This window comes from Crinia signifera, chromosome 3 (genome assembly GCF_055691185.1).
Source record: "Crinia signifera chromosome 3, ASM5569118v1, whole genome shotgun sequence".
Classification (NCBI taxonomy): Eukaryota; Metazoa; Chordata; class Amphibia; order Anura; family Myobatrachidae; genus Crinia; species Crinia signifera.
Window position 1 is genome coordinate 205,386,292 of NC_139219.1, and position 14,227 is coordinate 205,400,518.

At 41.4% G+C, this 14,227-nt stretch overlaps 1 protein-coding gene across 1 annotated transcript in view; it reads left to right on the top strand.

Annotated features, from left to right (window-relative positions):
* The window catches only part of LOC146062955 (uncharacterized), a 50,438-nt gene extending 36,937 nt beyond the window's left edge, over nucleotides 1-13,501 (top strand). The window contains exons 21-24 of the mRNA XM_083174965.1: nucleotides 4,232-4,408; nucleotides 8,228-8,318; nucleotides 8,698-8,775; nucleotides 12,938-13,501. Coding sequence (XP_083031091.1) covers nucleotides 4,232-4,408; nucleotides 8,228-8,318; nucleotides 8,698-8,775; nucleotides 12,938-13,122 — 531 coding nt within the window. The 3' untranslated portion in view covers nucleotides 13,123-13,501. The remainder of the gene's footprint in view (nucleotides 1-4,231; nucleotides 4,409-8,227; nucleotides 8,319-8,697; nucleotides 8,776-12,937) is intronic.
* Nucleotides 13,502-14,227: the final 726 nt, after the last annotated feature.

Genomic DNA, 14,227 nt, shown 5'->3' on the forward strand with positions numbered 1-14,227 from the left:
ACATGTACTCAGTGACTTTATGACATGTAACACTAGCAATATAGTGTATGGGATCGAATGCACGTGTCACAAATTTTATATTGGTCGGACATCACGTCCTTTTAAAGTAAGACTTAGTGAGCATTTAAACAATATTAAGAAGGGCTTGGAGTCGCACTCCCTGTCACAGCATTTCAAAAATGTTCACAAATCATCTGCATCAGCTATTGTCAGGTTTTTTGGTATCAAAACTGCACACACGGGCCCGAGAAATAAAAACCTGGGCACCTGTTTAGCAAGGGAGGAAATGAGATGCATTTATAAATTCGATACTCTTAAACCCAGTGGCCTCAATTCGGATTTTGAGGTTAAATGGTTTTTATGAATTTATTTCTTTTTTTATAGACATATACTCTGTTTTTTTAAGATGTTTTTCCTTCACATTTTTTAATCATGTTCCGGATTTTATCAGCCTACTGTGTGTTTTTGTGTGTTTTTATGACCATTGCACCTTAAATATGTCTTACACATATTTTTATATATTTATAGTGAAGGCTATTTCCGGCCGTTTTAAACATCTAATCGGAGTACCTATTTGGCTGTATACTTGTCATTATTGTCCCCGGCTTTGAAGAGGTGAAATACTGAAATCCCCCGGCTGATGGGAATCTAAACCTAATGAAATGGGAGTAGCCGGTCTTCAAACACCAGCACACCGCGCCGCATATGCCAACCGGAAGCGGCGCTGGAGGGACATCATAGCGAGACACACGCAATGTCCGTGCGTGTCAGCCAGCAGGAAATCAACCTCCGATACCGGAAGTGCACGCCGTGTTCATGCGTGTCACCCAGCCGGAAGTGAGCTTCCGAAATCGGAAGTTCACGCTGATTCAGACGGCTTTTACCAATTGATTACCCTTTATAAAGACTGTCTTCATTTACACAGCTACACTCCTTGAAAAAGGACACTGGTAGTGTCCGAAACGCGTTGGAGTAGCTGTGCCATAAGGACCTGGGGATATTCAAGAAGGGGACTTTTTTACCTGCATGTGGAACTGTATGCTGTGACCGACCCGGGTTCAGATCGCCGCATCCATGCCCATTTGAGAACCAGTTCGATCAGGTTCTCCACCCCCTGCGGTAAATTCCACCCTTTTTATATCTCCTGGATGTTTTTACATATTTTATGTACACTTTTTTTGTCCCAATAAATTAGTCTGTGCTGCACCATATATATTTCTGTTTCTTCTCATGAGGGAGAGTGGATTCTATGTATGGGATTGGACGTATGCAGTAAGGAACGGGAAGCGTTTGAATTTAAACCCAGGCTATTTACTTGTTGGAGAAGAGGAGCGTTACCCTAATCTGAGGGAAGTGCATTTGTCTTATCAGTAGCGCTGGTATTAAGTGTCGACCCCCACCTGGTACTCCTGGTACCTACCCTTTCTGTCTTATAGAAATAACTAATTAGTATTAGTCCAAACTAATTAGTATTAGCTAATTAGTATGGACACCCTAATACCCCTTAAGGGTCCACCAGAGTAATACCGTGTAGGTCTACCTGTGATTTTTCTCCAGGACTTTTCAGTTTAGCTATTATAATAAAACACATATTCTTTATCACATTTGCTCATTGCTTTATTATTTCAACATCATTTGCATAACTGTAATTGACATAACACGCAATATACACTTCCTGGTTAATATTTACATATAGAAGGTGAGCGCTAAGTACCATTCTAATTAGCCATCTCCGGCGGTTATAAGGGAAAAATCATGAAAAATGAATGTCAACCTTTTCATATTTCGACCTTTTGACCATGTTGACTATATATGCCGACCATATGGTGTCAACCTAGACATTATCTGTCAGATATCCGCATACCTTTGATTTTGCACTGGCTGATACAACTGTAATAATTAGTATCTGCCCTTGCACCAGCCCCCATGCTAGATATGTGTTACAGATTTCTATTCCCTGTACACATATCCCAGAATCTCAGGATGCCATTAGCATATGGGAACGACCAGCATGTCATGGGCGTTCCCATGAGAACGGTGGGTGGTCTCATGCTGATGCAGCTGTGATGGACATGCGGGGGGTGGGCAGCCGACATCACCGGATGTCAGCTGCCCTTACACTTCCTCCTGAACGTGCACGCATATGTACGGTTGCTCAGAGCAACCTTACATATGCATGCACGTTCCACATCATTCGATGGTCGCCGACCATCGAATGTTGTGGGTGTTACCCCGCAGGCTGCGAATGGATGTTTATGTAAAACATCCATTCACAGCCAGTGCGTGTGAACGTACGCTGCAAATGGGTGGCGCCGAAGCCACCATCAATCAGAATAACCCCATTAGTGACCTTGATGATTAAAATGATATGCAGCATGACTATATTATGTGTGTAACTGTGGCTATATCTGCATACGAAATGCTATGTTACTGTTATTTTTCATTTTTTAATTGAAAAGGTTGCACAAAAAGACTTGGTGCTACCAAGTTCTGCTATGGCCATGGCATAAATAGAAGGGCTGTTTAATGAGTATGGAGGCTACATGTATGTGGACACATCTGTACATTCTTAGTATTTTACCAATTGTCCTCTTCGTCACACTGACACCAAAGTCACATTATTCCCTGTTCTGATTTTTGGTTTAAGCATCAACTGAACCCCGGAATGCTTTCACGTATTCAGTTTCAGCCATATAACTGGATGACCGGATCTTTGCAATAAAAAGGTGTATTGGTGTGATTATTAAAGGAGTAACATTAACAGTTGATGAATCTACTGTGTAAATTCTGCACTAACCTCAATGTTATCAGTTACTGAATATACCATCACACAACCCTTAATGCAGGGGCGTAACTGACTATTTAGCGCCCCCCCGCCGCATGTTTATTCGGCGCCCCCCCCACACCTAACCAGCCCCCCTTCTTACCCGCGGTCTGCGTCTCGCTCGGCTCTCTGTCGGGACCTTCCTGACGTCACGGTCCCGGCCGGCTCCTGCTGCTACAATGAAAACGGACTCTTAGAAAATGGCTGCCCCCATACTGCAGACATAAAACTGTCTGCAGTATGGGGGCAGCCATTTTCTAATTGTCAGTTTTCATTGCAGCAGGAGCCGGCCGGGACCGTGACGTCAGGAAGGTCCTGACAAAGAGCCGGACGAGACGCAGACCGCGGGTAACTATAGCCCCGCAGCCCCCCCGGCGGCGCCCCCAATTTCTCTGCGCCCCCCCCGCCACCGCGGGGGCTGCGGTGCTATAGTTACGCCACTGCCTTAATGCACCCAAAGGAAAGTCACATGAAGCACTTGATGTGCCGGGTGCACAAAGATGAGATGCTCCTATGTATCCAGGTAACAAGAAGGGTGTTCACACTATTGCTGCCACCAGACATTACCAACAATAAAACGCAGAGGCAGTTTAGGAACTTATAGTTATCCTGGAAAAATTTCTAGAAGTGCCCTAATGTGGGCAACACCAAATCATATGTACAGTAGGTGCATCCAACACCAAAATAGGTGGGATTAAATATGCATGGCTGTCTAGTGGGGCACAGCATCTATTGAGAGACACAGAAGGACTCAGGCATGGTCCGCAGCTCACAGAGCGCTAGCCATGACCCCCACAGCATCGAAAAAGGGACATTGACACACAGGAGTACTGCGATCATAGGCCATGTCCCCCTGGATGGGAGGCCATGCCCCCAAAATTCGAGTGCAAAGTCCCACTGCCACTGATGCCAGTGTTGGGAGGTATGCCATATTTGTGAATCAATACACATTCTACCACCGTATAACTCAATGAGCACACACTACATCACTGTACAACTCAATCAGAGCACACTGCAAACACACTCAGTACATACTACTTAAATCAACAAGAGACTTTGAAACTCATAATTTACAGTTGTTGTCAGCTTGCACAGTAATCCTTTTCTCAATAATGAGATGGTAGTTCTTTTTCACATGGAATCTTGCTATGGGCAACCAATCAGATACTATATAGTAACTTCTAGCAGGTGCTAAATAAATACCGTATCATGCTTGACAAATGTTGTATCACTTACATCGGTGGTGTATAACCAGGCAAACCATACTTGCAGAAATTATGCTCACAGTTAAGCAGGTCAATCTGAAAAAAAGAATGGAGATCGGTTCTAGCTGTGGATTTAGCACATTGACCTATTTACGTGAATATGCTACAAAGGCATTTTAACATTCTTTTTTTTTCGCCATAGGGTCCAACTTTCCCAGCATCCCGTGTTATAGAAGTTTGTCAGAAGTTTGTTATAGAACAAATGTCAGCATATGCGCAGTCTGTACGACGACAATGTGCTAGTGTTTGCCCCTTGTATGGTGACGTGCCTATGGGAGCACCGGGCCCAGTAGGACTGCCGGGATCACCTGGACCAGATGTGAGTACATTAGTAATGAGGGAATATGTAGATATTCTAATAAAGTTAAATTAAATGCACAGATTATTTTTCAGAACTTGTTTTCACTTTTACAACATTTCTCTCAAATAAAATAAAATAAAATAAAGAAAAACACTTCCCAGCGATCTAAAATTAGTTAATTTAAATACTAATAATAACAACAATCAATCAGTATAGCACATCATAACACGGTCTGCTGCAGAATATGACAAACTATGGGCCTGATTGATACGCACTCGCTAAGCAGCGTTCTTTTGCTGCCTAGTAAGCGGGTAAACGCCACCCACTGGGTGAGTGAATGCCTTCCCCCTGCCGCCAACTGAATGCCAGCGCCGGCATGCGAGTGTAAGTGCATGTTTAAATATCCAATCACATGCGGGCGTATGGGCGACCATCAAATATTATTGCGCTGTCATCATGTGTCATAAGGTGCCCGCCATGTGCAGACTTCGACATGCTTGTGTTCTGATGGGGACACCCAGCGTTTTTCTGGGCGCACTTACCATTTTTGTGGGCATGCCCAGGAAACGCTGGCCTCCCTGCTCAGTAAGAACGCCTCTGTGAGTGTGACACTCTCTGAAGGCATTCAAATAACCACCTAATCACTGTAACAATTATCCAGTATTCTTAAAATAGATACAGTAAAGTGCAATTGTCTCCTAAAATCAACAAATGGGCTAAATATTGGAAAAATTTTAGTGAATGTATTCTACTGAAGGAGCAAACAACTTTGTACCTGCAGATTTTAGGTATACTCAGGCTTGGTCACAGGTGACTTCATAAGTACCTCATGAAATTTGATTTAACTGTCTGTGCTAAGCTATAGATATATTTAAAACCTGGACCACTTAGGTGCCTTAAGGACTAAGCTTGGGAATCTCTGCCTTAACGCATGCTCAATATTTTCCAAAATCCAATCGATGGTGAATGGGTCAGGTAATCCACAGTGAACATTATTGTAATGAAACAGTAAGACACGGGTGACGAAACCAGACCTTGAGCTCTAACACTTCATGTATCCCTGTGTATTAAATTTGTATCTAATTCATCATTGTGTTTTGGCTTTGACAAAGCCAACCTCAATCTTTTTGGCTCAGTTAAAAACCAATACAAAATCTAATCAAATTAATCATTGATAAAAACATGTATAAAAGCCACTACCATTATATAATTTTTTTGCAATCCACAACCCTAATTTGGATATAAAATTTGAATTTCAAACCGTGGGAAGATCCACACAGAAACCAGATTTTTGTTCTGCTCGGATCCACCAAATTAAGGTTGATTCAGATTTCTGGAGAATGGAGCATCTTTAGACAAAACACATCTGGAAGCACACATATACACTATATGGACAAAAATGTTCAGATACCTGACCATTAAACCAACAGGGACTGTAATTACATTGTATTCAAATATATATCTATATATATCTATATATATAGATCTATATATATATAGATCTATATATATATAGATCTATATATATATAGATCTATATATATATATATATATATATCTATATATATCTACCTATCTATAATATATATATATATATATATATATATATATATATATATATATAAAATTTAATTTAATATGGGGTTGGTGCCCTTTTTTGCAGCTATAACAGCATCCACTTTTTGAGGAGGGCTTTCCACAAGACTTTGGAATTAGTATTTCTGTGGGAATTTGTGCTTACTAATTCTGTAGAACATTTATGAGGTAAAGCACTGATGCTGAACTAGAAGGTCTGGCTCGCAAATTTTGTTCCCGTTCATCCCAAAGGTGCTCAATAGAGTTTAGGTCAGGACTCTGTATGGGCCAGTCAAGTTCTTTCACATTAAAGTCATCAAACGATGTCTTTATAGTCCTTTATTTGTGCACGTGAGCAGTTGTATTGGGATAGAAAAGGGCCTTCCCCAAACTGCTGCAACAAAATTTGAAGTATAGCATTGTTCTAAATGTCTTGGTATGCTGAAGAAATAAGTTTGCCCTTGGGATACAAGTGAACAGTGCTAGGGAATAAACTTTTAAATTGTCAAAGGAAAATATAGTTATTGCGGTTTGGTTAACAATAATGACATTCAATAATAATAAAAACACATATTATTCATTACATTAAGTATATCCTCTACATTGAGAGATATACAGTACAGTAGTATCCTTCAATGCAATAAATACAAAATGTCACAGTTGGCATAATGCAGTTTTGCAGGTAACATCTTCCAAACTTAGGCTCACCCATCTGATTGCCAAACAGAGAAGCCTGATCCGTCACTCCACAGAACACATTTCCACTGCATAAAGGGCCTTATTCTAGTTCACTCTTAGAGGCAAATTCCTTCTCAGATGGACAAAACCATGTGCACTGCAGGTGGGGCAGATATAACATGTGCAGATAAAATTAGATTTGGGTGAGTTATTTTGATTCTGTGCAGGGAAAATACTGACTGCTTTATTTTTACACTGCAATATAGACCTCACTTTGAAGAAAAACCCCACCCAAATCTAACTCTCTCTACACATGTTACATCAGCCCCACCTGCAGTGCACATGGTTTTGTCCATCTGAGAAGGAATTTGCCTCTAAGAGTGAACTAGAATAAGGCCCATAGTCCAGTGTTGGTGTGCTTTAACCCACTCCATCCAATGCTTGGCATTGGACCTGGTGATGTGAGGCTTGCATGCAGCTGCTCGGATATGTAAACTCATTCCATTACAAACCTGCTACACAGTTTTGTGCTTACATTACCGCCAGTGGAATTTCGAAACTCTTCAGCTATGGAATCGGCGGAACGTTGGTGACTTTTACTTACCATGCACTCTACGATATGTGGTCTTCTGCTTTGTGCCGGAGTTGCTGTTGTTCCTAAACGCTTCTTCTTTCTAATAATATCATCTACAGTTGACCGGGGATCATCTAGCAGGGATGAAATTTCATGAAGCGTCTTATTGCAATGGTGACATCCTATCGCAGTGCCACAATTGAAGTCACTGAGCTCTTCAGAATGAACCATTATGTATCACAAATGGTTGCAACTGGAGACTGCATTTGTACACCTGTGGCAATGGGTCACATAGAAACACCAGAGTTTAATGATTAACAGGTGTGGCCAAATACTTCTGTCCATATAGTGTATGTACATAATGATACTGATGCTGAAGAACGGAGACTGAGGCTTGCAACTATTGAGGCAGTTTGGAGTGTTGTTTGAAGAATGGACAGAAAATGCCACACATTTTCAGACCACAGCCAGGGGCATCTTAATACCCCTTTCACATCACAAATGCTAGGTCGGACCTGGGATTGGGATTTGGATCCAATTGCATACACCTGTTACCCTATAATTTCATTCTATATCGCGGCAACATAGTAAAGGGACTTTGCTAGTGACTCTCATACCATATATCAATGGTCTCTAGTCCACTTTTCTTTGGTTTTTAATAAGTTATATGTACTATTGTTTTTGCTATTAATACAGTATTTAAATTATTTCCAGCGATACTTGTACATTGTTTTATTTTTCTTGTTTGTGGGACCAACTATCCCATTTTTAGGGGCTGCTTTGGCATCTCACCCCCTGGTAGCACCCTATCACTACCTTGGTAGTTGTTTTCCCTCAAGGTAAAGCTATTGTAGGTATTGTGAATGAATGTATACCCCTTTTTCTATATGCAATGTAATACTGGCATATACCCTTGTTTACTGTGCCTTACCATTGACCATATTTACTTACAGTTTGTGATCCTGAATAAGCACAGAGGAGTTGTTTATGATTGTTTGATGCATTTATAGGGTAAACCTGGAATTAATGGACTTGATGGAGAAGATGGTCCAGAGGGCTTTTATGGTGAAGCTGGAGATCCAGGAAAACAAGGACAACAAGGTATAATTTTGATAGAAAACAACATGTTTATATTTATTAATGGAGTAAACGGATTGTATATTGTATAGTCTACATAAAACAGATTTTAGTATCTGTATGACTGTATATCACACAAGAGGATTGCATTAGATCATCCAGCTCTATTGTACAGTGTGTATATTCATGCTGGGAGGAAAGCATTACCTGCAATGCAAGGCATTTCTCCGGTACATATAGTATCTCACTTGGCACACTGCTGATAGACTCAGTCACATTTAGCACTTTAGGTAGAAAAAATAATTGTGAAATATGGTTTCAAATGTTATACTTTTTGACAGTTTTTGTCATACTTTTTGTACATATGAAGAACAAATTAAATAAAATCTCTTATATTGTGCAGGTGAACCGGGTGATAAAGGTGACAAGGGTCTAAAGGGATATGGACTTGTTGGATTTGGAGGAGACCCAGGACCAAGAGGTAACTAATAAACAGACATAGTAAAGAATATGCCACCACCACTGGTGGCTGCAGGTGTCTGTAGAGAAAATATTACAGATAATACACCAGATGTTGTTATCATTTATTACACTGCACCTGCAATTGGTGGTGTGTATGTTTGTGTGTGTGTGTGTGTGTGTGTGTGTATGTATGTGGGGTGGGGTGGGGAGTGGTTACGTTGTTAGCATGTCCACAACTGTTGGTTTTTAAGCATGTGTAAAAACCAGGTGACTGGACAGGCAATCAGGACTGTGTGAATGAGTCAGGTGGTAAAAGGTCCACACGTGTTTTATATCAGACAAACTGGTCAGTCAGGAGTCTGATCTACCAATGATTGGACAAGTATTCATCCTGATTTAGAGGGTGACATTTAATAGGATGTGATTTTATCGCATTTTCCGAAATCGCACATTATTGCACTTTTTAAAATCACATTTTTTGCTGCGAATTCACATATTTAATGAGATGCAAATTGGGGGCATGAAACTGCGATAAAGTGCGATTTTTAGTCATGAAAATGTGCGAATTTGTGTTAAAAAAAAAGTGTGAGGTCCCCCTCCTGAGCATAACCAGCCCCAAGCTCATTAAGCTGGACCTGGTTCCAAAAATACGGGGAACAAAAAGCATAGATGTCCCTCATATTTCTGAAACCAGCCCCAGACTCTTGGACCGGTCCTGGTTCCAAAAATACGGGGGACAAAAAAACTGGGGGTCCCCTATATTTTGGAACCAGCACTGGGCTACAACAGCCTGCGGTGTCATGCCACAGCCAGAGGACACTTTTTACATAAGGTCCCCGGCCGTATCATGCTCACCGTGGCTGGTCAGCCCGGGGCTGTGACAGGCGTCCGTGGGCTGTGACACCGGCCTGATACGGTTATAGCACAAAAAAAAAAAAACATTGCTAGAGAAAAAGGGCTACTCCATAGCGTCCAAAATACACTCTTTAAAACTATCTGCTACTATAAGGTGATATTAGAATATTAGAATGGATTTGCTCTGTGTCTGCGAGCACGCAAAATATAACAAAATAACTTGATGATGCTGGAGAGAGGAAGTGAAGGGAAAAGGAGGGGAAGGGGAGGAGAAGGAAAGGAAAGAGAAAAAAACAGAGAAAAAGAATATGAGTTAAAGATGACAAAGCTCATAAAAAATGGTATATATATAAGGAGAGAACGACTAACGTAAATAAGGTTGTACACTGTATCTGTGTTGTATATTTGTAATGTATTGTATATGTGCTTATGTATGTTATATGTTTTATATGGAAAATTAAATAAAGAGTATTGAATTGAAAAAAAAAACATTGCTTTTTACAAGTGAACTAAAAGTCCCACCAGGCCTCCCCCGTATGCTGGGACTTGGTGAACCACAAGTCCCAGCATGTGGGTCATTAACTTGTAGTCCACCTGTAAAAAGAATGTTAAAAAAACCACACACACACACACACACACACAGAAAAGTAAAAGTTTATTAAACACACCTTAATTTTACACCTATACTTACAACACCAGGCTCCAGCGCTGACTCTCTCCTCCCACCTGCAGCAGCTCACCCCGCACTGACTGCGGGGTGGGCTGGCTGCCTCCGATGTACTGACAGCAGAGAGTCGCGCTGTCCCTTCTTTAGATGCACTCAGCCCTGATTGGCTGTAGGCGTCTCCATGGAGATGCCTACAGCCAATCAGGGCTGAGTGGGTCTTTAGCACTCTGACAGCTTGATCCTCCACTGTCAGTACATCGGAGGCAGCTGACTCAACCTGCAGTCAGTGCTGGGTGAACTGCTGCAGGTGAGAGGAGAGAGTGAGCGCTGCAGCCTTGTAAGGTGTGTTTAATAAACTTTAACTTTTCCCTCTGTGTGTGTTTTTTTAACATTCTTTTTTATTGGTGGATTACAAGTCCAAGGGGGCCCATTAATGCCCCGCATGCTGGGACTCCATGGCCCACGGATGCCCGTGACAGCCCCGGGCTTCAGCCCTGGACTGGTGAAGCCTGTGGAAGAACCCCTTTATTGGGTCCCCATTTCCTCAGGTACCCAGTCCAGGGCTGACTGGGTGAGTGTCCCCTGGCTGTGGCATGACACAGTGGGCTGTTGGAGCCCGGTGCTGGTTCCAAAAACATAGGGGACCCTCAGTTTTTTTGTCTCCTGTATTTTTGGAACCAGGACCAGTCCAAGAGTCCGGGGCTGGTTTCAGAAATACGGGGGACCCCTACACTTTTTGTCCCCTGTATTTTTGGAACCAGGTCCGGCTCAATGAGCCCAGGGCTGTTTATGCTCAGGAGGGGGGACCTTACACCAGTTTTTTTTAAATGTAACTTTTACACATATTTTAACATAGAACCATGCACAGATTTCAATGTCAAATTTGCCTATCAGAACCTGGTCTATTTTATTTTCTAGGTACTTATGTATTATCTGGGCTCCTATGTTAAATGCACCCCATTTTTTCATACCCCCACTATCCAACTACGCATGGAGTTGATTTTATATAGTGTGGCGAGCGCAGCGAGCCACCGTGCCCGAAGCGTGGCGAGCGCAGCGAGCCCCGCGAGGGGACGCGGTCTCATAAGAAAAACGGGAGCCCAGATATTACATAAGTACTATTTTCTACTATTAGTAAAGTTTTCCCGAATTCGCATCTCAATAAATATGCGATTTGTATACTTTATAATGGGAAAACATCTGGATGCGAGTACCGGAGTTACTAAATATCGACACTTCAGAATGTGCGAATTCATGGCAAAATGCGCAGTTTTTGCCGCATTTCACATCTCATTAACTATGCGATTTCGGAAAAAGTGTGAAAACAGCCGTTTTTTGCAAAAAAATCTCCAATTTTATGTCACCTACAGAGTGTAAAATGTGTTACTGCCAGATAGGCCATGGTTTTTGTTTATGCTACTATCAATTACTACCCTCTACTCCAGGTCATGACCCCATACAATGTGGTCTTTTATTATATATATATATATATATATATATATATATATATATACATATATATAGAAAGAGAGAGAGAGACTCGGCACTCCACCAATATGCGCAGATTCCTCGGTGCCTTCTGAATCCAATAAGTAGTAACTTTTTACACAAACAGCGGCACTCAATGGGATTTTTCAAACGGGTGTATTTAGCAAACCATACCAACGTTTTGGGGACTCGCCCCATTGTCAAGGTGGAGGTGAAAATCACCTGCACCTTGACAAAGTGGGGAGTCCCTGAAACGTTGGTATGGTTTGCTAAATACACAACGGTTTGAAAAATCCTATTGAGTGTCGCTGTCTGTGAACAAAGTTACTATATATATATATATATATATATATATATATATATATATATATATCAACCCATCAGAGTTGTGCATTTTTGAGATTTATATTTGAATTTTACAATTATCCACCTCAAACTGTGTATCTGTACAATTATTTGTATATTTGTTACTGTATACCCGGATAGGGTTTTTATGCGAAATTTATTCGTTGAACGTGTTGTATTAAATACAATTTTTTACTACAATTGTTGTGTTACTCTAGCGCCCTCTGAAACCCCCTTTTTTCTCTCATTTCTATTTCCTGGATCCTATCTAACAGAGGATCCTTCAGAGATGCTACTTCCTTAAAATCTGAGCGCAGAGAGGGGACCCCTGTATCTAGTTATATATATATATATATATATAGAGGTGTTGATAGGAGAAAACAAACGCGGCACTCTGGGAATTTTAAGAATAAACGTGTATTGTAGCAAAAATAGCTTCCAACGTTTCGGGGTCTGTATCACCCCTTTGTCAAGGAATAATTGTGCACAATTATTCCTTGACAAAGGGGTGATACAGACCCCGAAACGTTGGAAGCTATTTTTGCTACAATACACGTTTATTCTTAAAATTCCCAGAGTGCCGCGTTTGTTTTCTCCTATCAACACCTCTATACTACCGATCCAGAGGGCACCTGGGTCCTGTACCTTGCTGGAGGAGTGCCAGGCCTATCTCTAACGCTTATATATATATATATATATATATATATATATATATATATATATATATATAATTATATATATATATATATGTTTAATAGATGTTTATCTGAAAAATATGTTGATCAGCATTATTCAGATGTTCTTATTTTCCACAACTGTATTTCAGGGGACAGAGGAAAACCAGGACTAGGATTTGATGGAGAACCTGGTCTAATGGGTCCTCGCGGGTACAGAGGACAACCTGGGCAGATAGGGTATACAGGAGAAAGAGGACCACCAGGACCATGTATATCTAATGTTTGTGAAACAAGTCAGTCTACAGGAGAGACTTCAGAAGAGTCTGACACATAAATGAGCTGAGTGGGCGCAGAATGGACCTTTATTGTTTACTTGTAGGAGGTGGCTGCACAAATACTTCAGGATTTATTTCTGTTCACGTTGTGTGGAAGGCTGGAGGTTAGAACTTTATTTCACATGCTAATTTTGTAAATAAAGACATTTTTCATTTAAAAATGAACTAATTATCATTTAATGCAAAAAAAAATCACTTGTAGTTATTTATTTTAAAAAATGAACTAAATATGTGTTATTTTCTCTATGGAAATGAGTGCCATATATAACCATAAGGAACTACAGTATGACAAATAGAACATAAGCAACTAAAAGACCATCTGTAGAAATAGTACTGCTAATATATCCACTCTGTTTTTGTAACTGCTGGATGTGAAGATAGGAGGAAAATCACTGAAATGTACTACTTAGTAACTATGTAATAAATCATGGTCATTTACAATTCTGTGTTTTTTTTTCTTTAGTCTCTTAATGCTTAGGGGGATATCAAATGTCGCGTCACGACTGTCGGGCTGCCCCAACAGCTGTGACCCTGTCCTGTTCTCGGCCCGCTCGACACTCATTTAGTAGGCAGGATTCAATGTCCCGCCTGCCAAGTGCCGAGAAGGGGGCATGGCCGCGAGAAGTGGCCGGGAATCGGTGAGCTGCGGCCGGGAGCTCGTCAATTCCCGGCCGTTCTGGTCAGAACGAGCCCGACTGCTTGAATTCTGTGTGTTTTTTTCTTTAGTCTCTTAATGCTTAGGGGGATATTCAATGTCGGGTCACGACTGTTGGGCTGCCCCGACAGCTGTGACCCTGTCCTGTTCTCGGCCCGCTCGACACTCATTTCGAGAAGGGGGTGTGGCCACGAGAAGCAGCTGGGAATCGGCGAGCTGCGGCCGGGAGCTTGTCAATTCCTGGCAATTCTTGGCAGAATGAGCCCGACTGCTTGTGAAGTCGGGCTCCTTCTGCTGAGATCCGCTGTTCAATGCTGTCAATGCTGTCAGGGAAGACCGCATTGAATAGGGCCCCACCGCCATTTCCCCTGTCGGGAATGGCGGCGGGAGATTGAATATCCCCCTTAATGATAATTTACTGCAATTACTGTATTTCATAGCAAAAAAAT